This window comes from Fukomys damarensis, unplaced genomic scaffold (assembly GCF_012274545.1).
Source record: "Fukomys damarensis isolate Sample0158 unplaced genomic scaffold, DMR_v1.0_HiC HiC_scaffold_14, whole genome shotgun sequence".
NCBI lineage: Eukaryota > Metazoa > Chordata > Mammalia > Rodentia > Bathyergidae > Fukomys > Fukomys damarensis.
The window spans coordinates 54,841,192-54,869,061 of NW_022900926.1; the positions used below are offsets into that span (position 1 = coordinate 54,841,192).

At 39.1% G+C, this 27,870-nt stretch overlaps 1 protein-coding gene across 2 annotated transcripts in view; it reads right to left on the bottom strand.

Annotated features, from left to right (window-relative positions):
• Window positions 1-27,870, bottom strand: part of Bach2 (BTB domain and CNC homolog 2) — a 270,490-nt gene that overhangs the window by 17,717 nt on the left and 224,903 nt on the right. For both annotated transcript variants that reach the window (XM_010633229.2, XM_010633230.2), the window contains one exon: window positions 728-2,320. In XM_010633229.2, coding sequence (XP_010631531.1) covers window positions 728-2,320 — 1,593 coding nt within the window. The remainder of the gene's footprint in view (window positions 1-727; window positions 2,321-27,870) is intronic.

Genomic DNA, 27,870 nt, shown 5'->3' on the forward strand with positions numbered 1-27,870 from the left:
TCTCCCAGCAATGTTAAGACATGGGAGGAGACTGGATATTTTTATCTACAAAGCATTTTGCTTTCAGGGTGAACAAAAAGGCTCCTCCAAAAAATGGCTTCTCATCACTTGTGGCGGCCTGAAAAATGAGCCATTATATAGTTATGACTAGGACACTTCTGTGGTGACCCTAGGACCAGGATGGATGGGGAACATTCCATCACCTACATCATGATGGACACAGGATGACCCTGGGGTCCTCTGCTGACAAGAAAAACTTACAAGGTGCTGGGAAAACAATTGTTTTGTGTTGATCTGTCTAGTTTCAATCCATCAGTTCGGAAAGAGGTACTATATTTTGTTTCATACTGAAGGGGTGAAGAGAAAGAATGAGGGTGATGAATATGGCATCATTTCAAAGCAGATGGGGGAGAGGGGAAAAGGGAGGAAGCAGGGGGAAGATCTGAAGTATCCAAATGCACTTTTATGCCCTTGACTTGCTTTTTTCACTAAGCAGCTAACTTCTGTTCATCTGAATATTGAAATCTAGATCAAACATTCAGTGCTTGCTAAGACAAAAGTGGTTAATTTAGAATCACCTTTTAGCACTGTGCCTCCAAGAATGGGGGACAGTTCTTTTACTGTCACTTTAAATTTTGGCAAATAAGCACAATGGGGGGTGTGGCAGGAGTCCAGATAAAGGACCAAACGAATAGGTCACATGCTTGAATTTATGTGGGTTCCCTACCTCCTGGCCCCTGTCCTGCACAGGACACGACTCACTGTCTGCTTCTGAGAACGATCCAGATTCATCACTGGAGTTGGTTCCGTAAGACTGCTCACATTTAATTTGGGGTCGGACTTGGTTGTACATTCCATCTCCCATCAGGCCTGGCTCCTGATGTTCTGTGGCAAGGAATCTGGCTCCCTGGGAACAGGGTGAGGAGGAGAACTCACAGAGAGGGAGGCTGCAGGGTGAGCCCCCGCTCCCATCCTCTGCGTAGGAATAGGAGGAGCAAGAGCTGGAAGTCCTGGTCCTGGTCTCCAGTGGGGGTGAGCGAGGGCAGACTTTGATTGGCACCGGGCAGCTGGTGTTGGGCCGCATCCTTCCTGGCAAGTGGTCAGCCATCAGCCCACTGTGGGAGTAGGCCTGTGAGCTGGGGATGGACTGGCCAGCTCCCACCCACAGACCCTTTGGCACCGGCTCGGAGAGGTCTTTGTCTACACTGCTCACCCCAGAATATGAATGCACTGAAGTGCTCACTTGGTCACAAGTGCTAGAGGAGAAGATCACACTCCTCCGGTCCAGTTCTCCCTCCTGTTTACAGAGAGCCTCCAACCCAGGCGCCCTGAGGGGCGACCCCATCGTGAAGTTGGACGCGTCCTTCTGGCCCACATGGGGCTGTCCGTAATTCCCTGTGAAAGGGGTATAGTCAGTTTTAAGGTCACCCTGAGTGATCCCCTTGTCAAAAGGGCAAGCTGAACTCCTGGCAAAGTGCTGCTGAGATGTACTGGGCAGGCCAGACAACTCCACACCTTTTGTTATACTGAACAGAGACCTTAAGCAGGAAGGTGAGGACACGCTCCTGGATCTATCCAGGCAGGTGGCTCCAGTGGGAGTGGTGGGGGCGGGGGCAGGGCTGGGTTGCCTGCGGTCCATCTCAACATCCGCTGCTCTCTCCTTGATGTCAGGCTCATCTCCAGACAGGCAGAGTGCGATGCTCTCTTCCTCATTCTCTTCACTCGGTGGCTCACTTTTAATTTGCCCCATGGCAAGCCCTGGCTTAAGGCTGTTGCCAGGGTTATCTTCATTGAATGTGCTTGCAAAACCTGAGGTACTGTGTGATGATGCATTATAGACATTCTTGGTACATGCAAGCTGGTATTTCTTGTATCTGGGGTACTGTGTTAATGCATCCTTTTCTGAGCTCTCCTTGGTGTCTGTGGGCATGTCAGACTCGGGTAGCAAGGCTTCTTCCTTTGCTGCTACTGGGATGTTAGTGGCCTCAAAGCTGATAGGGTCTGGAATCATCTGGTCCCTGGGGCAAGCCATTTTGGCTGTCTCTGAATCCATCGTCTCCTCTTCTTCTTCCTCTTCCTCTCCTGCAGAGTTCTCATGGTCCTCATGTGGGCGCTGGCATGCCGTGTCCTTTCGGCACACAAATAGGCCATCCTCACTGTTCAGGAGCTGGGTCTGCAGGAAGCTGAAGCAGGAGTCCTCCAAATTGTGCATGCGCAGGAACTCAGCACAGCGGATGACTTCGCGGATGTTTTCTCTGCTGAGTAACAGCTTGGCAGTGTAGGCAAACTGTAACAGTGGCCCAAAGCCCCTGGCCGTGACCTGCAAAACAAACGGAAATTGCCAACATTACCATCAGCATTGCTATTGTCCCAAATCTCTCAACTGAAGCAAGATAACCAGACACTGCTAATGTCCCAGAATAGACTGCAAAGGAGCAGTTAATCATCTATGGGTCAGCAATGGCTCTACTTCCAATAACTAGTGCCTGCCTCATGCATGCCATTGCTATACTTGATCACAGTGCAAGCAGAATTGAAAATCACCAGGGTCAAGTGGCTAAACAAGATGACAACAGGTTCAGGGTTTATGCTAATGACATATCCTGGCAAAAATGCACGGAACAATGGGAAGCCTATTAATTTCCCTCCCAATCAGTCCTGTTGAGAGCCATTCTACACAGGATGGAATGCTGTGACACTTCTTGCAGTTCCCTCGAGCAAAAGAAAACATTATCATTTTCTTGTCAACCACAAAACAGGCAAGATGGCCCTGTTAAAAACTCAAAGTCCATGGTGTTTCAAAAATAGTTTTTCCTCACTTTTAATGTTAAAGGCAACATTAAAAACAACTATTTTGCTCATCCATCATGGTTCTGCTTGGAACTTTCAATCATCATGTCATACCTGATGTTATAATGATACCAGTGATGATAACAATCAAAAGCAATGTTCTCAACAAGAAATTGACTCCTGGCCCTTACAGGATGAGGGTTAAAAAGCCAAGCAAACTGGCTGTCATTTAAGTAGTTGAATCTGCTGAGTGGCACAAGATGTGGGCTATTCTTTAATTATTAGCAGCAGCTTTACCGTACCGCTGTCTTCTTTCTTAGTAAATCTTTAGGGGCTAAGCCTACTGCCACTTGCTATTCATTTATTACATCTTACGCAGACTGAAAATGTGTTATATATACCCATCCTGCATGTACACCCATGTGTGTGCACACATAACAACTTAGACAATTAAAAATATCTTGCCTAAGGGCATTTTTTAAAAAAGAAAGAAGTAGTTTAAACTTCCTGATGTGCAGAGTAGGCTTCCTTACTCTGTATATAATATTACACATGCTCTAGGTTCGTGCAAGCACTGCTGTGCTCACAGGAAGGAGAGGCAGGTCTATAAATCATGTGTACAAATCAAAGGAAAGCAGTAAACATGGAGTCCTTACTGGAAGCTGTTGTAACAGTGATAACAAATTTCTGCTGGAGGAATGAGTGCATAATAAGGTTAACTAGTAGGCCTTCTATCTAACTTCTTTGTATATTAAACTCACTATAGTACACAGAACCAAAACTCTTGCGAGGTCCTATATCTGTTACTCAAGATTCAACTTGGACATTATCTCTTCTGGGAGTCCTCTCCAATTCTCTTGTAGTCAGAACGAAACATCCTGGATTCTTCAGGGAGCACTGACCTTCTATAACTGCCTTCTTTTCAGTAAGGGAAAATTTTAGACATAACAGCTGAATAGGACTTTAAATGTTAATATTTCTGAAGTACCTAAATAAAAATTTGTGCCAGATGATGTGTCCAGAATATCTGGTTAAAACATGTAACAAACAAAAATCCATGTCTGATAGACCCCTTATAGCAATCATTTCTGTCTACTTTTAACTATACTTAATCCTACCTGCTTCTACCACGAAGCAGCAAGGTCCAGATCAAGGTGGCTTCATTTCTCTCTGTAACCGAGTCTAACCTAACCTACAGTCTCCAAGGAGGCATTTCGCTGAAGTTTACATGCTACTGAATATATTATAAATGTGCCCTAATGTACAACTATTATGTACAAAAGGTGACAACACAGGCTGGTTAGTGAGAGTTGCCTCAATTTACCTTTGAAGCAAGGCATCATGTCAACCAACCAACCCAATTATTTAACAAAAGGCAAGCAAGAGTAAGTTCTCATCTGTCCTGTTCCAAAGTACCAGCACTAAAATACAACTCACCTGGAACCCACTGTCACCTGGGCATGGTGCTGCATGCCTGTAATCCCAGCACTGGGGGTCCTTCGTGGCAGGGGGATTGTCATGAGTTTAAGGCCAGTCTGAGCTACACAGTGAGTTCAAGGCCAGCATGAACTACATAGCAAGTCCCTGTCTCAAACTGAAAAAAAAAAAAGTTCGTTTGACCTACACTTGTGTTCTTTTCAGCTGACATGGTAATAGATTCAGTGAATATAGTACCTACCATGTCTGTTTCATGTATGTTTCTCCTAGGAACTTTTAAAAGAGAGGAGTTATGTATGAATTGGTATCTAAAGAAGGAGATAAAAATGTCCTATAATCTATTTTTTTCATTGCAGCATGGCTCCACCACAAAAGAGAGAAACAGCAGAATGAAGGCAGAATTGACTCTCCCATAAGTAAACATCTTCCACATACTCCTAGGCAATTTGCCAGTTGCTGAGTGAGTGGATGAATCCACATTATAAGCTTTGGCAAATGTGCTCACTATATGGGAATTGTGGGAAATTGATCTCAATACTGCTTATACTTTTCACTCCCTCTTTTTCATATGCTCATTCTCATCATCATTTCTTATTTACTTTGATGTTGGTTTCAGTGAGCCCTATTATCTCCCACTATAGTCTCTTTTAAGGAAAATTAATAAAGTAGTCAGGGACACCAATGGGGATTTTCAGATCAGGAGCCAGTACTGGGATTTACAGAAAAGAGCTGATACTCAAATGTATAGGTTGTACTGAACATGTCAGAGGACTAAGTGTCCACATCACAAATCAATGACACTGCTTGGACTACTGACCATTTGGGCTGAAGAAAACAGACTGAGTGTGCGGTAACTGTCACATAGCCATGAAAGAGTCATGGCAAACTGGTTTGAAACAGGCAAAGATGCTTCATGCCCTAATCAGAGAAAACAGGAAAAAGAGATAAGGAGAGACAGGCAGGAGTTAAATTGTTCCTGTTTGCAGCTGACATGATCTTATATGTAGAAAACCTAGATGATTCCACCAAGAAGCTATCAAAACTGATAAATTCAATAAAGTTATAGGATACAAAGTCAACACACAAGAATCAGCAGCATTTCTATAAACTAACTGAATTATCTCAAAAAGAAACCATGAAAACCATTTCATTCACAATAGCTACAAAAATATCTAGGAATAAATTCAACCAAGGATTCAAGAGACTTCTACAATGAAAACTGAAACACTGATGAAAGAAATTGGGAGACATAAATAAATGGAAGGACATTCTGTGTTCATGGATTAGAAGGATTAATAATGTTAAAATGCCCATACTATCCAAAGCAATCTATGGATTCACTGCAATCCATATCCAAATACCAGTAACATTATTTACAGAACAGAAAACAACAATCTTGATATTTTCACAGAGAAGCTAGGCACAGTGGTGTGTGCCTATAGCCCCAGCTATTCAATATGCTAGAAAAGGAGGATTGCTTGAACCTGAAGTTGGAGGTCAGTATGGGCACAGAGTAAGTCCCTGTCTCTTAAAAAGTTTGTATACAACTAAAAAAAAATCTCAAATAGCCAAAGAAACTAGTGGGAAAAACAAACAAACAAACCAACCAACCCAAAAAATCAGAAAAAAACAAAATGAAACAATAACAAAAAACCCCAAACAACAACAATAACAAAACCAAAATAAAGTAGGAGGCATTATACTACATGATTTCAAAGCTGCAGTAACTCAAACACCATGTAAAACAGAAACATAGATCAGTGGAACAAAATAGCCCAGAAATGAAACCATGCATTTAGAGAGAGCTAATTTTTGACACTAAGCACACACAAGGGGGAAAGAGCAGTCTCTTCAATAACTAATGTTGGGTTTCTACATACAGAAGACTGAAGCCTGACCTCTATCTCTCATTAAATATAGAAATCAGTGAAAATGGATTAAAAGCTTAAATATAAGACCTGAAATTATAAAACTAAGAATAGGAAAAAAGTATTGTGACATTGGTCTGGGCTATACTTTTTTTTTTTTTTTTAATATAACCTCAACTATGTCGCTTCATATGTTGTAGACATGAGGTAACATAAGCAAAAATAGAAAAATGGGACTACATAAAAATAAATATCTTCACATCTAAGTAAGCAACAGACTGGAGACAACCTACAGAATAGGACAAAATTCTTCATGATATGTATTTGACAAGGGGTGGATGACAATATACTGTATTTTTTAAAGACAACTAAGAGTGTAGATGTTAAGTGTTCTCAAATATCACAAAATGGTAACTACAATGCATTTAACAAGCTAGATTTAACTATTCCACAGACTACATACACTTCAAAACATTATGCTGTACATAAAAATATATGCAATTAAAAAATAAATTTAAGAAAAAACATGGGTTTATAAACTGTCATTCATGCTCAAGGGCAGGGAGATACTGTCTTCAATGTGAAATTTCAAGAGCCCATAGCTCATTAGCTTTTCTTCCACATTAATTTTTTTTCATTGAGTTTATTGGTACTTTTTAGGTATACAATGCAATTACATTTATCATTGGGATCTTGTATCTTTAAATGACACATCTTGGTTCTAATTTTTTCCCATACCCCTACCCTCCCTTCACTCCCTCCATCCTCTCCTAATTACCAAGACTTTGTTTCCATTTTTTCCTTTTCTCATATTTTTTCTTTTCCCTTATTTTCTTTCTCCTACTCTTCCCACTTCCCCTACACCTTTAGCCCCTTTCTTCCTATTTCACACTGTCAGTTATACAATTTGGATTTATTTACACTTTTAGTTTTTCACACCAGACAAACTATTTGGTATTTACACGTGTCTTATTTATTTCACCTAAGAGTATGGCCTCAATATGCATCTATTTTCCTATAAATGACTCTAGTTTCTCAGTCCTTATGGCTGAGTAGTACTCATTTTACAGAAAAACCACATCTTCTTTATCCAGTGTCCAACTGATGGGCAACTGGGTTGTTTCCAAGTTTTAGCTATTACAAATTGTGCCGCTATAAACATGGGTAAGCATATATCACTGTGGTGTGATACTTTTAATTCCTTTGGAAAGATACCCAGCAAAGGGATAGCTGGGTCAAATGGAAACTCTAGTCCTCATTCTTTGTGGTATCTCCATATTGATTTTCATAGTGGTTGCACCAGTCTGCACTCCCACCAACAATGGAGAAGGGTTCCTTTCTCCTCACAGCCCCGCCAACATTTGTTATTGGTTGATTTCTCAATAGCAGCCATTCTTTGTGGTGTGAAGTGGAATCTCAGTGTTGTTTTCAGCTGCATCTCTTGAATGACCAGTGATGCTGAACATTTTTTCATATGTTTATTTGCTGCTTTTACGTCTTTGTCTGAGAAACGTCTGTTCATTTCAGATGTCCTTTTTTTGAATCGGGTCTTTACGTTTGGGGGGTCTGATTTTTTTGAGTTCTTTATATATTCTAGATAATAGTCCTTTGTGTAAGGAGCAGCTGGTAAAATTTTTTCCCACATTGTAAGTTGTCTCTTAGCTATGTTGATGGTTTCTTTTGCAGTGCAGAAGATTTTTAAAAAGATGAGATTCCAGTCGTTGATTCTTTGTTTGTTCCTGTGCTACTGAAGATTTGTTCATAAAGTCTTTTCCTATGCCAATGTCTTCAAGAGTTCTGCCTAACTTACCTTCCAGAAAGTTTAGTATTTCTTTTTTAATATTTAGATCTTTAATCCACTTGGATTTTAGTTTAGTGCATGGTGAAAGATAAGGGTCTAGTTTTAATCTTTGGCAAGTTGAAATACAATTTTTCTAACACCATTTATTAAAGAGGCTATATTTCCTCCAGTGAGGATGGTTAGCTTCTTTGTCAAAGATGAGGTAGCTGAGTATATATGGAGTTGTTTCTGTATCTTCTAATCTACTCCACTTTATCCTTGGGTCTTTTTCTTTGCCACTACCATGTTGTTTTTAATCACAGTGGCTTTGTAGTATAGTTTCAAGTTGGGGATTGTGATACCCCCTGCCATGTCTATGTTGCCTAGAATGGCTTTTGCTATTCTAGGTCTCTTTTGGTTCCAAATTAATTTGTAGATTGTTTTCTCAAATTCTGTGAAATATATAGTTGGGATTTCAATTGGGATTCCATTGAATCTGTACAGCAGTTTTGGAAGTATGGCCATTTTCACTATGTTGATTCTTCCTACCCAGGAACAAGGGATGTCCTTCTATTTTCTTATATTCTCTTGTATCTCTTTTTTCAGAGTGCTGTAATTTTCAGTGTAGAGGTCTTTTGTCTCCTTCATTATATTCCCAGATATTTCATTTTTTAAGATATTATTGTGAAAGGAATTATTCCCTAATTTCTCACTCCATGAGTTATTTGTGTACAAGAAGGCTATTGATTTTTGTGTTGACCTTATATCCAGCTACTCTACCGAATCTGTCAATTAAGTCTAGAAGTCTTTGGCAGAGTTTTTTGGGTCTTCTATGTAGAGTATCCTATCATCAGCAAATAATGACAATTTAACTTCTTCCTTTCCTATCTTTATTGCTTTAATTTCTTTCTCATGTCTAATTGCGGTGGCTAATGTTTCCAGAACTGTATTGAACAGGAGTGGTGATAGTGGATATCCTTGTCTCTTTCCTGATTTTAATGTGAAGATTTTCAGTTCTTGACCATTTAATATGATGTTGGCTGTTGGTTTTTCATAGATAACCTTTATGAAGTTGAGATAAAGACCATGTATTCCAATTTTCTGCAGGTTTTTTTTTTATCATGAATGGGTGTTGAATTTTGTCAAATGCTTTTTCTGTATCTATTGAGATGATCATATGGTTTTTGTCTTTCACTCTATTAATACAGTATATTACATTTATTGATTTACATATGTTGAACCATCCTTGCATCCCTGGAATAAATCTGACTTGGTCAGGGTACATGATCTTCTTGATGACCCTCTGTATTCTGTTTGCCAGTATCTTAGTGAGGATTTTTGCATCTTTGTTCATTAAAGGGATTGTCCTGTAGTTCTCTTTTTTGGTAGGTTCTTTCCCTGGTTTTGGAATTAAAGTAAGTCTTCCACATTATTTTAAATCCATTTTTGCCATATTTAAATCTGCATAATTTTGTTCAGCTTCTATATACAAGGCATTGTGTAGTGAGTATAGTTATTTACCAAGCAACTCCTAATGCCTAGCACTTTGCTAGTCGGCTCTTATAACACCCTGCAAGGCAGCTATGGCAGCTTCTATTTTTTAGATAAGGAAGCTGAGCAGAGAGCTGACAGAATTTATCCAAGGTCATAGAGCTGGTAGACAGAGAGTTGGGATCCTAATCCATCTGATTTTTCTTCTTACATTAAGATCTGTGAGGGATGGAGATGAAAAGGACTTAGCCTTGTGCTTGAGATCTACATGAGCTTTGTAGAAGAGGTACAAGCAATGAAAAATTAATTATTGCTAACAATGTAAATGCAGCAGCCATGGAAAGGCCATCACAAGATCATTAAGTCTATTTGTTTATGGCAAAACCCAGAGAAGTTCAGGAGAGGAAAAGATTTTTGGTTTTATGTAGGTCACTTGAACACTGCACCAGGACACCTGGAGTGCAGTAAACTCCCGTGTCTAATGTCTGCCAAGGTCAGCTGCTTTGATACAACAGGTACTTTCTAAACTACCAATGTCTCTTTCAGGATACCATCTCTGGTGTACGTCAGGCAGTGGCAATAGCTCCAACAAAAAGCAAATGCTCATCTCACATGCTGACCAGTGTTAAAGTAGAGGCTATTCAAATATTGGTTTAGCCTCCATGTTAAGAAGCTTGCACTGCCTATCCATTTTTAGATACCACTTAAATCTACTCATTGTACCCAGATGGCAAATACCTAGTTACCAATATAAAGCGGTATGTTCATAAAACTGTGACCACAAGTCTGTATCATTACTTACTTTTTGTTCTTAACAAGTAAGGTTGTGATAATGGGGAAAAATAAGAGTGGGAAGGAGGTGAGAAAACATAAAACTAATGAGCTGTAAAAACGGTATTTAAAAAGTAACAATAATAAAGTGAAGGTGGAATGAAGTTCTATCGCATTGATGGCAATGGAGTTGCTCTAAGAAAAGTAGACAAATCTAATCCAATAGTCAGGAATGGCCTAAAGGACTGATAAACAAATGTAAAATACAGTATTAGGGAAAACTTGAGATAATAATCTTGCAGTTTGAATGGCATATTTTTTGATGGGTAATTTTGAAGGGTATATTTTTCATTATGCTTAAATATGCTGCTACCTGGTTTGAGAATGTACAAAACACTATACTACAGATGAGAGTGGATCACACATAGGTGACAGAATGAAACCGGGGAGAGGTCAGGAAGCGACACTTTTCTTGCTTTCTGACTGTTCCCCACTCAACAGATGGCACATGTGAGGTAAATGGCACTAACTTTAGGTGCCAGCTTTGAGAGAAATAAGACCAGGCTATCAAACTTGTGTGCTATGACGTGAGTCAACATACAGTCAATATATTAAATATCTCAGCCACTGAAATGATGATCCTTAACCCTTTATTCCTTTGGATTCTGATATTTTGTCTCTATGTGGTTAATGAAAGGAAGATGAGTGATGAAAAGTCAACTGGCAGAGAACACATTTGGTGTTGTTTGCAGGGCTGCGAGCTCACTCTCCTGTGAGATACTGATTTTGATGCTGGACAGAGCATATGACAGGACATGTGTAATAGTTTCACTGCTTGACTGTGACAGGGATCAGACAGTGGCCTTTGGGCATATATAAAGTGGGGTTTAAGAATTTTTATGAGACTTGGAACATCACTCTCTATTTAAACCCTGTGATTTAGATATCCCCAGTTGGTTTTGGCAGTATACAGTATATACACATTGTGGTAGCATGGAGCTGGTTATGATTTAGAACTAGAATATTCCTCAAAAGTCTTATGTGTTCAGAGATGATGCTTTTGAAAGGTGACTGAATTATGGGAGTGCTATACTCATCAATGGACTAATTCACTGATGTGTTCATAGCTCAATGTACTGTTAGATGGTGGGGCCTGGTCAGAAGAGGCAGGTCACAGGGGTGTGACCTGGAAGGGTGGGTCTCCATTTCACCTTGTCTTTTCTCCTGGTTGCTACAATAAGCAGCTTTCTTCTGCTCAGGCCTTCTCCCATGCCCTTTCTGCCTTGGAGTCAGCCACATATGGCCTGAAACCTTTACAGACCATGAGCCAAAATAAACTCCTCCCTTTAGTTGTGTGTATTTTACTTACACACTGCAGGTGTTGGTAAAATAAAGGCAACAAAGACACTCTATAGGAACTGGTAAAATGAAGGTAACAAAGCCACAATCACAGGCTTCTTAATACTCTGAATCTATCAACCATCTCTCTGGGATATATATGTACAGCATAGCATCTGTCAAATAAATGACACCAACAACAACTCACTTTTCTTTCTATTGCACATTGCATTGCATTCCAATTTGCAGGAAGAAGACTAATTCAGCAATGAGGAATCATTTATAATCTTAATTTTTAAAATAAGTAATGCCCATATTATCACATTTTCTCCCTCAAGCAGCATAGTATATAAACATTCCACATTTAAGATGTATTTGTTAGATAAATGTTAACACCACTATTTCAACAAAGCAAAAAGCTTCTGGTCATTTTAGTATTAATTTTAGGCAAAGGAGAAATCACTTATTTTCCATTCCTAAAGCAATTAACATAAACTCAAACTGATTTATATATATAAGTAATTTTCTATATTTTTTTTCTAAAGAAAATCATTATCTGTGCTAGTGAATATGGTTTGAAACAAGGTGTCATTTCTCTCCCATGCACGCTTGAATTTAGGTCTGTGGCTGAAGCATAAAACCACTCTCCCATTCATAAATTCGCTCCTGGGATACTTTGTCTGATTATTTAGTCATTTATTGTCTTTGTTTACCTATTCATTCATTGTTTCCCAACCACATGCAGGGTACTCCCTGTGTGTGATACAGTCTGGCGGGGTGGGGGTGGGGGTATCAGCTTTCTTGGTTTCCAGCCCCAGCCTGTTGTCTATCAGCTGTGTGGTAACTTGAGCTGGTTATTTAACCTTTCTGGGCTTCAGTTATTTCAACTATAATACAGGGCTACGGACAGTGCCTGCTTTGCTATTAAACCTTTGGAACAGAATTTGGCTTTAAATACTATTTTCGCTCAATTACAAATATGAATAAAATATAGTTGTCTCTCAACACCTCAAGAGATTAGATCCAGAACCTTCTGTAGAGACCAAAATCTATGGATGCTCAAATCCTTTATATAAAAATTTACATTTGTATCTAAAGTATGAATATACTCCTATACACTTTAATTACTTCTAGGTTACTTATAAAGCCTAATGTAACTATTATGTAAATAGTTGCTATACTGTATTGCTTAGGAAATAGTGACAAGAAAGAGGTCTGTATGTATTTAATACAGAGTCAATTTTTTTCCTGAATACTCTCCATCTGTGGTTGGTTGAGTCTGCAGATGCAAGACTCCAGGATAAGGAAGGCCAACTGTACCATGTTTTTCTCCAGGGAGCTAGCAGACAGATCAGAGGTATAAATATTCAAAATAATCATTTATAGTGTCATCTAAGTACATCACAGAGGTATATGAAGAACACTGGGAAAGACAGAGCTGAAGTAGTAGCTATTAAGACCATCAGTGTAAGAGTGCCCAGTGGAGTGTTTTCCCTGAGTGTTGAAGTAAAAGAGGCTAAGGCTCACTTCCTCAGGTTTTTTTTTTTAAATTCCATTTTTATTTTCATTGAGGCCACTCCTGATCCTCTACTCACAACTGCCTTCCCTTAACCCAACATCAATACTGGCTACATGACTTGTATGTCCCAGTACAAAATGAAAACAGGGCCTCTTGTTCCGAGATTATTAAGAATTTCAAGACAACCATAGCAGCCCAACAAGCCAAGTGCAGGACTGTCTCAACACAGAGAATTGTGCAAATGCACTGATTATATGCCTGTGAATTCAACACTGCCAACACACATACACAGGCTGTCTATCTCCTGCAGTCGAAAAGGGCCAGCCCTATCCAAGGGGTCATGGCATCCTTGGATAGAAGTCCAACAGTGGATCTAGCTAAACCCCAAAGGCTAGCTGGCATGGCTACTGAAACTGTCATTCTAAGTCAATATAAAAATTATCTCTGGGTTACTTGTAAAGCCTAATGTAAATATTATGTACATAATTGCTATACTATATTGTTTAGGAAATAGTGACAAGTGGCATCTTGGAAAACATGGTGAGCCCACTGAGATTCTTTTTAATTGGTTAAAAAAAAGAAAGAAAAGGAAAGAATCATGTAGCTTCCGTGACCACAGACATGACCTGAATCCTGGTGATTAACAATCATGATCACAGACTGGAGTCAGTCCACTGACCTGGACTCTCTGAAGTCTCTTCCTGGAAATTTTGAGGAAGGACACTGTGATAACCCACATTTTTTGTTATTATTTCTTCTCTGACAAGAGTTTACAGAAATGTACACCCTCTAGTTTTTATTTCATAATAGAGCAAACTTTTTGTAAAGAAAAAAACTCGAAAATTCTGAGACTCTTCAGATCAAAACCAAATCTGTCTCCTTTTGTATTTACATAACACTACTTTAGTATACATAACATAGTAAAATCTATTGGTTTCTGTCCTACTCCTAACTTGACTGCTCTTTTAATTTTGGTTGATATTATTAACTCAAGTGGTCATTACTTAATCTTGTCTCTCAGTCTCATCCCCAGTCATCTTATAATCCCCTTTCTAATGCTGAGGTTTGGTTTTATAAACTCAATTTCCTAGGCTCTTTTGCTACTTGGTTTATTTTAGATTTACTCAATAAGGGGCATTGGTGGAACAACACATGACACTGAGGCCAGGATTGATCTCAAGGAGCAGTAGTTCCTTCTGTTTCTTGTTCTCTTTCTTTTCTCCCCTGATGGAATATCTGGAGAGAGTTGTCCCTTCCACAGGGATGCTCCTGAGATTCATAGGTCCCTTTTACCCACTCCAGCCGTACGAGTGGTAGATACTTCCTGCAATCATTAATTGATGTGTTCACTGTCCTTTCCTCTTCTTTTTTTTAATTTTACAGTGCCTCTGTAACCAATTTCCTGTTTTATTGTCCCTCGGATTGAAACATCTGGCATGGTTTCTATGTCTCTTGCTTAATCATTCATTTACTAACAAGAAAGCCAAAGCCCACAAAGGTGAAGGGATGTATTCAAAGTCACATGGCTTAGCTTAAGTATTCTGACTCAGAGTTCAACTTTCATGCTCCTTTCCTACCTGTTGCTATTTCTCTGGGGTGAACCAGAAAAGAAACATTATTTCATATGGGAACATATTACTGTATGTTTTCCTACAGTCTCTGAAAATTCAATTGTGCTCAGTTCTATTCAAAGGAGTCTGGCCAACTGAATGTGGTACTTTTTTAAAAATATATTTTTGATTGGTACATTTTAGGTATACAATACAGTTACATTCATCATTGGGATCTTGTACCTTTTGTGGTACTTCTTTGGATATGAAGAAGGGTGATTCTCAAACTTGGTTCTATTGTTATTTGCATGATTCAGGATTTTGTGCCTAGATTTCTCCTGAAGAGTGAAGATAAGTGCTATGTTTCTCTGTCACTCAGTGAAACTGTAAATCCCCAGAAGCCCTTTGATCACATGGAAATTAAAAAATTAGCATGCTCAGTCCAGAGTTAGTCCTTAGAATATGGAAGATATCAAAGCAGAAATTCCTTTCTGGCAGGAAGCCACATGATGCCAAAGCTTTCTTCCAGACTGAAAGACAGTCAGATAAAGCTGATGTTGAGAGGGAATACCATGTGTCTCCTATCTGTGTCATGTAGCTTAGAATTATCATGGACTACATAAGCTGCAGACTGACCTTTTAGTATTTTTTTGTTGTGGTTATGTCAGGGTTGATATGAACGGAGAGGGTAAAGCCAATATATCTTTCCTGAGCACTGGTGACATCTTGGACCTGTGTAACTTTCATTTCAAAAGGGTGATTTTGCCCCCTCACCCGACCTTCTTCATGTATGGCTTTTGTCATCTTTTCATTCAGGTGATTATATTTCCCTGATAAGTGGTGGACAAGAATCACATATGATATAAATACATTCATACTTACTCTGACAGCATACAATGAAAATAGAAAATCTCCCTCCTGAAAGATTATACAGTGCTACTGCTGTTGTCCAATGGCTCTAAGCGTGAACTTTCCAGTACTCAAGAGAGTTTGAAAAAAAAATCTGCTTGGTGTTCATAACTTTGCTCAATAGTTGAAATGAAAATCTGACATGAAAAAACCTGTATTGGGGTGGGGGATTTAGCTCAGTGGTTCTGCCACCTGCCTTGCAAATGCAAGGGCCTGAGTTTGATCCCCAGTACCAAAACAAAGTCATGTACATGTCTTGTTATGGACACCAAGGGGTGATGCTTCCATCTAAGCCCCATTCTTGCCCAGACAACATACGGTGTAGAGCTTGTGTTAGTGCATTAGAACATGCATCTTTGTGCTTTTTTTCTACTTTATTTGTGTAAAATATCATAACCATGGTTCCAAAGAAAGTTGGTGATACCAGTAGTAAAGCTGAGAGGAAAACTGTGAGAATCATAATAGAGTTAAAGAACGAAATTATTGTGAAATTTTTTAAAGTTTTGGAAAAATGAATTTATAAGTGTAATTTTTTGGCCTCAAACCAATTATTCAGTTTTCCATTATTGTTTATGTGGAAAATATATTCAGTTCTTGAACTTTTTGGTGTTAAACATGAATTTGGAGAGAAATGAATTCAACAACTGAGGTATCACTTACAATGAAGTTCACAAACTGTTTAAAAATCCAATTTCAGGTAAGTATAGGTCTTAAAATAGACAAAGTTGTAGTAACTTTTTACATTTTTTTAGTGTGATACGAAAGCGAAAAGCATCCCACTCACTGGTAGTGAAGTAGTAAAACCTGGATCAAGGTTTACAGTTTCACTTTAAAAATCTGCCTCCAAAAGAAAACTATTTTTAAACATAAGATTTAGAAAAAATTACCTAATTTCCATTTTAAATGACGCTCTCCTCATTCAGGAAGCCAGTGATCTTCCTAGAATAATTTTTTTTTTTAAGAATAGACTTTTTTTTGAGTCCAGATCTGGTTTCATGCCCCTGACCCTTCTAATCATTTCAAGTCATCAACCACTTGATTTTCAGCCAGAACACACAAAACATTTTTGAAGGCTTCCAGCAAGGAGTTCAGTCTGCTATTAGAGTCTTCCTATGGTTCCTCTTAACAGGCTAAAATTCCCATCTCTGAAACTTAACAGTTACAAATATTTCTCTCTTCCTGCTAGTGTCCTTTAAACCATTATGAACTTGATGACATCGTCAGCAGAATATCGGCACTAAGTAAATCCTCCAGTCATAGCTACATAGGACAGACTATCATGTCCCCTGGTCTATATCTTGCAACCTAGGAACACTAAGATTTATTTAATATGTCATTTATTCCTTATACTTAACATCTCTGAAGATTTTTTTTCCCTAGCATGTGTAACCAATAAACTGTGTGTTCATCATACTGCAAAGTTGGGTTTTTGACCTAAGAGTGCATACTTGCCTAGATATTCAGAAATTATTCCTATCACAGGAAATGTTCTTCAGACTTTTCAGATCTATTTTCTTGCCCTTTTGGAAAACTATCATGTCACTTTCTGGTCTCTTCTCTCCAGATGCTTTCCTTAAGTGCTACAATTCCTTAAAGATTTTGACCATAGTAAGTTGTACCATAATCATGTCTAGTTCAGTTTGAGGGCTTTATCAGACTGGGAATTTAGGTGCTTTCTAATTGATCCTCTAATCAGGGTTTACATTCACTTTTCCAAATTTTTCTCAATGTTTGGTCATTCTCCATTGTCCACAACAGAGAAGTTAAATCTGGGTTCGCCACCATTCTCAGTACTACATAGTTAATCTCCAAGAGTAACTAGGGGTTTTCCTCATTTTCTCACTCCAAAGAAAACTCTTTAAAAAGTATCTACTCATGTAAGACTTACATTATCTTGTTTCTGTTTTTGTAGTTCCACAGTTTCTCATAGTTCATATTTTCTACCATTTAATGTAAAAATCTGAACTAAACATAGAACTGTTGGTACAACTGCCCTCCTTAGTTGAAGAAAGGTCTTAATCTGAACTTTGTTTTGGAGACTGCTAGCCCTCTTGAATCATTCTTCCCAGAATATACATAATTTCTACCTTTCTCTTATTTAATAAGATGAAAACAATTTCAAAATGTCTTAAACTCAAAACTACAAAATCCCTAGAAGAAAACATGGGGAAAAACCATTAGAAGACTGAGCTTGATACCTTGTATATGACACCAAAAATACAGGAAACAAAAGCAAAATTACACAAATGGTACTGCATCAAACTTAAAACTTTTGTCCACCATGGACAAAATCAAAATGAAGAGGCAACTTACAGAATAGAAATATTTGTAAGCCATATATCTGAAAAGGGGTTAAATATTCACATTAAAAAAATGAACAAAAATCAGTAGCCTGATTTAAAAGTGGGCAAAAGACTTGAATTGACATTTATCCAAAGATATACAAATAGTCAATAAACATTTGAGAAAATGTTCAATATCACTATTTATCATAAAAATGTAAATCAGCTGGGTGTGGTGGTGCATGCCTGTAATCCCAGCACTCACAAGGCTGAGGGGGAAGGATCACCACTAGTTTGAGGCCAGTTTGGGCTATATAGTGAGTTTAAGGCCAGCCTGAATTACAGTGAGACCCTGTTTAAAAAAAAAAAAGAAAGAAAACATAAATCAAAGCTACAATGATACATCAGCTTCTACCCATAGGGTAGCACCTAGTTAAAAAAATCAAGATAGCAGATTATTCACACCAGAGAAACTATTTGGTATTTGGTAGGGGAAGGGTAACAAGGGAAAAGAAAAAAATGTGAGATAATGAAAAGATGGAAATAAAGTGTTTGTAGATGGGGAGGGAAGGAGGGGGTGAAGGGAGGGCAGGGACAAAGGGAAAAAATGAGAACCAAGACTTGTCATGTAGAGGTACAAGATCCCAACAATGAATGTAACTGTACTGTATCCCTAAAATGTACCAATAAATTCAGACAATATGAATAAACTCAATTAAAGCTGAAAAAATCAAGATAGCAAATACTGGCAAGAATATGGAGAAATTAAACTCTTTTGCAGGTCGATGGAATTGTAAAATGGTACAAATACTACAGAAAATATTAAGGTTCCTCAAGAAAGAAAGAACTAGAACTATCATATGATCCAGAAATTTCACTTCTGGATATATATACAGAAAAATCGAAAGCAGAACACTAAGGAGATATTTACACAACCATGCTGTTAGCAAGTGCTACTCACAACAGCCAAGAAGTAGGAGCAATGCAAGTATTCACTGATGGTTGGAAGGATAAGCAAGTATGACAGATACATGCAACAGAATATTACTCAACCTACAAAAGGAAGAAAATCCTGCCATATTCTACAATGTGGATAAATCTTGTGAACATCATGCTAAGTGAAAAAAGTCAGTAACAAAAGACAAATATGTGATTCCACATATATGAAGTTTTTAAAGGTAATAGTAACAGAAAGTAGAACTGTATTTATTAGAGGATGAGGGGAAGGGAAAAGTTATTTAATACAAATAGAGTATTAAATTTCTAGATGAAAAAGTTCTAAAGATCCATTTTGCAAAAGTGTGAATACACTCAAAACTACTGAATTGTATACCTAAGAATGGTAAAGAAAACACTAGGTTATTTGGATTTCTTCAGAAATTCTATGTTTTTTACTTGGCAATAGTCTCCAATTCAAAATTTTACAATTACTTTTGCTTTACATTTTGTGTCATGTGGTTTTAAAAAATCATAAGAGAAAAGTCATGACATATTCTGGACTGTGAAAAACCTCGCCTTTGACGAGGGCGATTTCTCAGATGATACTATTGCTTTCCTCAAAGGATCCTCTCCAGTGTACTGCTGACAATTCTTTTCAGTCAGATAAGGACCCAGATGGCAGCCTACCCTTGCATTCTCCAGACTGGGGAAGGTGAAAACGTCAATAACACAAATCAATGACCACTAAAGTATTCTTCTATTGACTGAATAAATCCTGGAAGCTACTTATATAGGTAAAGTTCTACATCCTGCCTCTCCTTTGCCCTAATTTTGTAAATGAGAGTAAGAATGTGGAAATTATCCCTACCCTGACCATATGGCCCATGAGGAGTGCCTATAACAATGTCAGTTTTGTTCTTTGCCTTCTAATCTCCTCCCAGAACTCTTCAGAGGGTCCCTGTCCTCATGTTTCTGGACTTGCTCACAGAGCTTCTGGGTGTACAGTGCTGCTTTGCTTTTCTTCCCAGTAGTTACACTTATTATTTGAATATAGAATTCTTTCCCATAGCCACATTTTAACGTGATATCCTTATGCTCACTCAGTTATTTGGGTTTCTTCAGAAATTCTATTTCTTACACTTGGCAACAGTCTCCAATTCAAAATTTTACAATTACTTTTGCTTATTGTTGTTGTTTTTTTGGGGGGGGGTACCAGGGATCAAACTCAGGTCCTTGTGCTTACGAGGCAGGCAGTGGAACTTCTGCTTTACTCACAGAGATTAGAGACTGTAGGTATTGCTTCTGTCTTCTTTTTCTTCTTGGTCTGTCCAATGACTCATCAAATATTTCACATTTTTTGTATCAATGTCAAACCTGACAGTTTCTGCCATAATTGGTGTCATGGGTTCAGCAGGATATTTAACTCTTCTTCTCCCCAACACTTTCAGTTTAAAGCATGCACCCTTGTGCACCTCGGGTTCTCAGTAACTATTAGTGGGACTGAACTGAGTTAGACCCAGTGCTGCCCACTGGTGCACACAGACAATCTGAATCCTTCTTTCACATGACAATCCGTCACATATTTGAGGACATACATTGTGGCTGATTAGGGAGTTTTTCTCCCTTAAGAACTTAAGTCATATTTTCCATCTGAAATCAGAACTGTAGAACTGACAGATCACATGTCTCTTATGGAAAATGTTATTTTTCTCGTAACCTTGGAAGAAAGAGGGTTGACATTCCACTAATTCTCCACTAGCCAAGAGGACCCAGTGCTACCAAAGTGAGTGCTACTACTAGTTTTTAGTGAAGGCAATCCCTATGCTGGCAATCTGAGCAAGTGTCTGCTGTCATTTCCCCCTTTATTTGAAAAACAGGTAGAAACAATGACTTAATAGCCTTTTGAGAAACAAATGTAAAATTCTGAAAAGATGTGTATCATCTTCTCCAGCAGAGTCCTTCCCTTCATAACAGAAGTATGTGTTAATGGAGCTTACAGAAGGAGCTAAAATGCCTTTTGTCTCATTAGCAGGTTTTACACAACAGCAATAACAGTACTCCATGCGTTAGTTTTCTCCATCTATACCTTTTGCTGACCACCACACAAAAACAGATGAGACATGCTGACTGGGTTACCCAAGGCTATACAGTGAAGTGGGGTTAAAATCACATGGAAACCAGAAAGTTTTCCATAAGGACTGTACAAGTTTAGTTTCTTCTCCTTCCTTCTCAGTTTCTACAATAGGCTTTGTAAATGGAGAAGAGTTAATTCCAACGCAATGCAGGTACCATCTGTGCTTTCTACAGCAGCCATTAACACAAAGCCTCCACATGCAAACTGGACAATGGCTGCCTTGGAGTTACAGGACAAGTGAACAGAATATACAGCACTGTGTAGCTCTTGGGGTGACAGAAACTGCCATGACACAATACTCACATCCCTGGATCAGAGCATGAAGTCACATTTGTTATTCAGCTACTCCTCAATCTAAGTGGGTACCAAGCTTTTCTGTATATGATTCCTCTCTGTCAAGGGAGGGATTTAATATCATCCATCAGCATTGCCATGACTACCATCTTTGCTAGACTTACTGGATTCTTGCTGTGCAGCCTTCCCTGGGACACTAGGTCTTTAGGATTGCAAATAACATTAGCAAGGACTGGGAGCCAGCCTTTACTTGGCAAAGCAGTGAGTTCAAGACTTTAGCTTGCTGGGGTATAAAGGCAGAGTCCTATTTTTGTCAATGGTGTCATCTCTGGCAGTACCAGAGCTGCCAAGACAGGAGAGGTATATATTTCCAACAATGCTTGGTTGTGTCCAGTTTTTACAGTGCTGAAACACACTTTCACACTAACTTGGGGGACAGTGGAAAGAGGAAATAAGTCACAGGTGCATCCAGAATGTACCCAGGAGGCTTTTCTGAGCCATGTATTTTTGAATATAGTTTGGAACTATTATGAAACTTCTCTTTATTCATAGCTCCTACCTGGGAAAACACCTTTTCTACTACAAATAAAGTTATCCAAAAATTCTGAAAATGAACTTTGGTTTTTGGCAATCATCAAATTTCAAAAACATCATGTGTTCTTGTTTTAGGGAAATCAAAGTATTTCTGGTATGGCCTTAAGGATGCAGGTTAAGATGCCTACAATTCCTCAGATGTTCCAGTGCTTTGATGGAATTTTAGTCCCAAAGTTGAAAATCTGAAACTTAAGAAACCATAATGAAAAACAAGTCCTCCATTGTCCTTGCATTGTCATGGCAGTAAATACCTGGCTCAAGAGAGGGAGGATCCACAGGGCTCACTCAAGGCTGTTTGACAATAGCTTCCCAGAGCAGCACAGCTTTGAAGACCTCAACTGAACTAGCAGGTGTCTGGACAGCATCTCTTCCTTTAACAAGCGTGGGAGGCCAGGGCTTAAGAATTTCTAGGTAGAGTCTCCACTGTATGAAAATACAGACTCAAAGCAGAAGAGAAAATGAACACTGCTTTCACACCCCACTTCTCTGCTCATGAACTCTCCTCTCTGCTGATTCCATCTCACCCCTTTCCTGTACCTGTACGACTTCTCTGGAGAGTCAATCAAAGGTAGGCTGGAGAGTCTTGGAGTTAATGCTCCTGACATGGAGTATGTTTCAAGTAGCAAGTCTCTGCCTTAGTGAGCAGATTTAACTCTCTTCTCTGACTTTCACATTTCTCCCCAATTCTACTTCCTTTTTAGTTTCATCTCTAGTTATGCTCTAGGGTCAGACTCCCAGCCTTTTCTCTGACTTCTAGCATCTGTTCAAGCTGTATCTACTGCCTGGAGGCATTCATGACTTTGCTTTCTGAATTTTACTTGTGTATAGCTGTACCTATAAAAGCTGTGGAGGGTAGGTATAAGATATCCATCAACATGAAACAAGGGGCCCAGGGAAAACCTTCATAAAGGAGGTGGCAATTAAAATACACCCTCCCTTCTCTGACCCAGATAACAGCACACAGACACCAGACATGGCATTTAATCACAAGCACTTTTGCATCATGACTAGAATATTCCTCCTTGTCTGTCATGATTAGGGGTTGTTCAAACTCAAGATCCACATCTTACAGTGTTCGTGTGTTTATTCTACATCAATTCACATAAAATTTGTTAAATACTTGCCTTGTAGAAAACAAGCTATTTAAAAATAATTTTGGGGGGTACTGGGGATCAAACCCAGAGCTTCATGTGTGCTAGGCAAGAGCTCTACCAAGTAAGCTATATCCCAGCCAAAGTTTGTTATTTTTTTAGAAAGCAATAACATCGTATATTAACAAAAGGTCACTCTTTCATGTGAATTAGACAGTACAGTATTCAAGAAAGGTTAAATGATTGGAAATCATTAAATCACATAGAAATGTTAAGGGAATGAGTATATGTGTGTATGTATGAGATACCTTGCATAAACAAAATGTTATAAATATTACTTGAGCATTTAGTGTTTTGTGTGCTGAGGTGACTCCAAAAGGAATTCTAAAAAATTAGTTATACCCTGCAGAGCTCACAACGTATGAATTGTGCATAAAACAGGTAGATAAAAAGTTTAGATCTGGGCATGCTTGAAAAAAGTAAAATCAATCTCCTATGCTAATGTAGGAAAGAAATATACTTATTGGGGAAGATATTTCAAAAACTTAAATTGGGAAAAGAATATAAGCAGATAGAATGATCAAATATCTAAGAACAACATAACCGGAAAAAGAAGGTAGGCAGGGTCAGATTTTAGAGGATCCTGAGAGCCAAAGAGGCTATGTAAGGTTCTGGTCTCCCTCATGAGAAGTAAGGGAAGTGCTGTTCTACACTGCCCTGTTCCCAGTCTTGTGTGACTGAAGCAAAGTTCTGCCCTGCCAGGCTGTGAAAACTATTCTGATTTTGACTTCTGGTGGGGAGAGAATGCAGTTTGCTCCTTACAGAACAGGCATCAGAATGCTTCTACCTGGCATATGGAAGAATAGAACGTCAAAGGGTTTATTATTTCACCTGACCAGATAATTAGGTCATCAACACCATTAACTGATCTAGCAATTCATACATGTATTATATATCTCCAGGGAAGCATATTTAAAAAAAAAGCATTAAAAAGGTGCTTTTTATTGCAATTTTTTTTCTCATAGAGTATCTTTTTTCTCAGAAATGATACTAGGGATCCTCCCACCCCCACTGCAGCAGTATGTCCCCTTTTCACTTTGTCAAGCCAGACTGCAAACAATGAAAGAACAGAATTTGTTTCTGCCCCCCTCTACCCCATGGATTTTACAGCAAGTACTGCTGGCACTGGCTGGCTTCTTTGTTCATATGTTCAGGCTCCTACCTGGGTGGTGCACAATTCTAGGAACATGGTCTTGTTGAAAATAGAAGAGACCAGGAGAGGGAGCACAAGAACACAAGATATTTATATATCTGGGTTGCAAGGGAAGTCAGAAAGAAAACAAGGCAAAAAATGTATGTGGAATTTGAATGCTGTATTTTTTAAGAGGAAACTTTGAACTTATTGTTTGATTATCACCTACATAGAATACATTTTTAGCTGATTTTAGACCTAAGTGGCCATTTTGTTATTAATTTTCTTGGGTGTGACTTGACTTTACAAACTGCCAATTTTGTCAGCAATTAAAAACACTTTATAGCTGGTACTTTCATTTAGTTATCTCAGATTACTGTCGCTACAGTAAACTGATATGGGAGCAAACTTGTCCAACAGCAAGCATGTGGTCTCATGTAGAGACCAGTGGCTCTCAGTTACACTGTAGCACAGTACTTAGCTGGATTAGGTTTATAGGCTGAGGAGTCTCTGTTCCCAAGACAAAGAAACAGCATTCTCCTCCAAAGCAGGAATTCACAAGGTGTTGCTAACAACCACTTTAGCAATGTAAAGTACAAATCACCTTATTCCTTCAACAAATGCATATTGATCACCTTCTGTTGTTCCACAGAGGCTTAGGTGCTTGGTGGTGGGAGGGAGGATAAGACGATTATGAAGAAAAGAGTACCCTGTAGACGAGGTTCTAGGCTGACAGGACAGAGACAAGCCAACAGGTAATTACAAACAAACAAATAAGAACTGCAACAGGAGTATACAGCTGCTGGCAGGGGGGCATCTAACTGAGGAAATGACATATAAGCTAATGCCCACGGGAGGATTAGCCAGGTTTGGGAGGGAACTGGTGTACTGGGTAGAAAGAAATGTGCAAAGACACAGGAGAGAATTCAGCATAGTGGGTGGTAGGAGTACAGTAGCTGTGGTGGGGGACAGAGTGACACTGGAAAGGTGACTGGGGGACAGGCCTGGAAGGTCATTTGAATGTGTTGAAGAGGCTGGCAGGCAATGAAGAGGCACTACAGTGTATCAAGTAGGTTGTAAGGGGGGTCATACTGGCTGCATCGGTGGAAAAACCTGGACACAGGCAAGCCAGCCACAGAAGTTCAGGCAATTGCCAGCTGTGGCCAGAACACAGGCGATGGTGGTGGGAAAAGGTGTAAATGTATTAGAAAGGCCACAAAGAAGAAGAGCTGGTGCTGTGTGTGAGAGTACAGACCAAGTGAAGACCCAGAATGATTAAAACAGCATCATGCTGCGTTTAACTAATTCACCAAAGCCAGATGCCCTACCGGTGGAAGTAAGGTTCCAGTTAGAAGACATCTGAGATACTTGACCGTGTGTTTGCTACAAAAGGAACTGCATAAAGATTTGCAGATGTAATCAAGGCAGTTTAGGTTTCAGAGTCATACATTAATTAGGAGGACAGGGCTACGAATTTTGTGGTCTAGAGTTTTCTTGAAGGAGACACCATTGATGCCAGTCAGTTGTTTTACATATGTAGGATTTCTAAGAAATAGCAAACTTGCTCTACAAATTATTCTGGTCTGTCAATGAGAAAGAGGTGAATTATACAATGCAAGATTCTTTTTTTAAAAATAAAGATGAAAGACGATGGATGCAGTAGTATAATGTAAGATGATGTGTTGAATATAGCACTGGTCAGAGATAGGGGAAAGGCAATTGTCCTCCTGGGACCCTTGTGGCCTTTCTCATCCATTTACATCTCTCTTCCCAACACTACTGCCTGTGTTCTGGCCAAAGGGGACACTTGTCTGGACTTCTGGTCAGGATCTCCAGAACTTCCACCATCATTTGAGTGGACTACAAGATTCAAAGTGGACTTTCTGATTCTGGCTCTCCTGGCTCCCTTTGTGGTTACACTGAATACAGTGGGTCAGTCAGGGAGCTCTCCCCTTCTTAATTTAATTACAACTGCAGACAGATTCTTGGCATGCAGATTTGGGGGATTAAAATATGGGCATATTTGGGGCCATTATTCTGCCTATCATGCTGGGTTATTATAAAATCTCTATACTGAAGCTTGTTTCATAGAGAAGTCTTATGTCTTCAGTGTCTCAAAACTGAGATCCCAGGTAAGGTCTTTATATGCTCAGGTGGCCTGAATTGAGGAGAGGTACCAAGGCGTAAAGTGAAGGAAAAAAACATGAAAATTTACTTCAGGTTTCAGATGCTTTGTCTTTGTTATCACTTAAAATTTCGTTTTCTTGAGGATCTTTTCCACCTTTACATTCTTATGTAAAGGAAATTTCTAGTGTGCATGTGTTTGTGTGTGGTGGGCTTGATGGTGCTTTCTGTGTGGAACAGGGAAACCTTGAAAGAGAATTGGAAATGCTCTGAATCTCTAGAGGGTTCATGACTCTGGACTTCATTTTCCCACCTGTTAAAAACACAGGCGCTTACATCTTTAATGAGTACGACCGTGGTCATCAATGAAGTAAGGAGTCCAGACCATGGGCTGTGGAGCCAGGCTGCCTGGGCTGACATCCAGCCTCTTCTGTTTAGGAGCTGATGTTTTGGCAAGTTAATTAATCTCTCTTCCCTCAATTTCTTCATTTGACACGTGGAGATAATAATAGTAACAATCCCACAGAGTCAATGAGTTAAACATCTAAAGTGCACGGAGCAGTGCCTGACACACAGTGACTGCTCAATAATGACTATTTTTAAAAATCATCTTCATCATCACTGTATAGGACACAGATACACAAATGACAAAATATAGCCCTTTTCTTAGGGCCACATCAGATGATTTTTAAGACTATGGTTTTATGATTCCCAATATACCACATGAGAAAAACTCCCCTGGCATCCTCCCTGCTCATGTATCATGCCGTGCAAGCAAGATCTTTTAATATTTCTCCTTGCTGCCCATTAAAGGGACCAGTCCAAGTTGACATGTAAAAATTACTGAACTATTATCACTCGCTGGCCTTGCTAATAAAGCCAAACTTAACTATGCATATGTATCTTAGCGGAACAGGGCATAACCGAAAGTAGAGGTCCATGAGCTCCTGGTTTTTTGTGGGGGGGGCAGGTACCAGGGATTGAACTCGGGACCTTATGCTTGTGAGGCAGAACCAGTGAACCAAATCCCCAGCCACTAACACAGTTGCCTTAAGAGAGTTCAGTGCATAACTGCATGGCCACAAATTCAAATGCTGTAATTCTCCTGGATTAAAATCATTTTCAAAAGGTAGATACATACACACCTATATTTGTGGTAGCTTTTAAAATAAATTCTACAAGGTCTGACAAGTCAGTTTTGAGAGAAGGCCTTGAAATAGCTCTCCTCCACTTGAAATCTGAAGTGTGGAAGTGGGGTGGATGTATGTTTGCTGAAAGAGTCAGCAATAGAAAATAGAGTACACTCAGAGCTGTAGCAAGCCAGGATGAATTTACACAGTGAATTTTAACTTGTACTCAAAATTGGCTTGTGTCATCCACTGGAAAAAAAATATCCCATTGATTTGGGGCTTTGTGACAACAGTTCTCTGGGAGGACCTTAGACTGACAGCCAAGCAAAGCTCTGGATGCAGATCTTTTTTCTCCTATTTTCAAAAGAATTTCAAGAGGCCGAAGTTGCTAATGAAATACAGGAACAATTGTATTTCTACTTGCTAGCAGCTATTGTTATTAAACAAGACTGACTTTGACTAGAACAGTGTCTGAAATCCTTTCACCTCATTATGATTTTTTAGATAGACTTTAACAACTTCTTTGTCTTTCTCTTTTGTCTGTTCCTCTTTTCTCTCATGTTCAAACACTTCTGCAATACACAGTGTTCCCATTAAAAACACACAACTCTGTAAATCTTTCAGTCTTCATTTGATC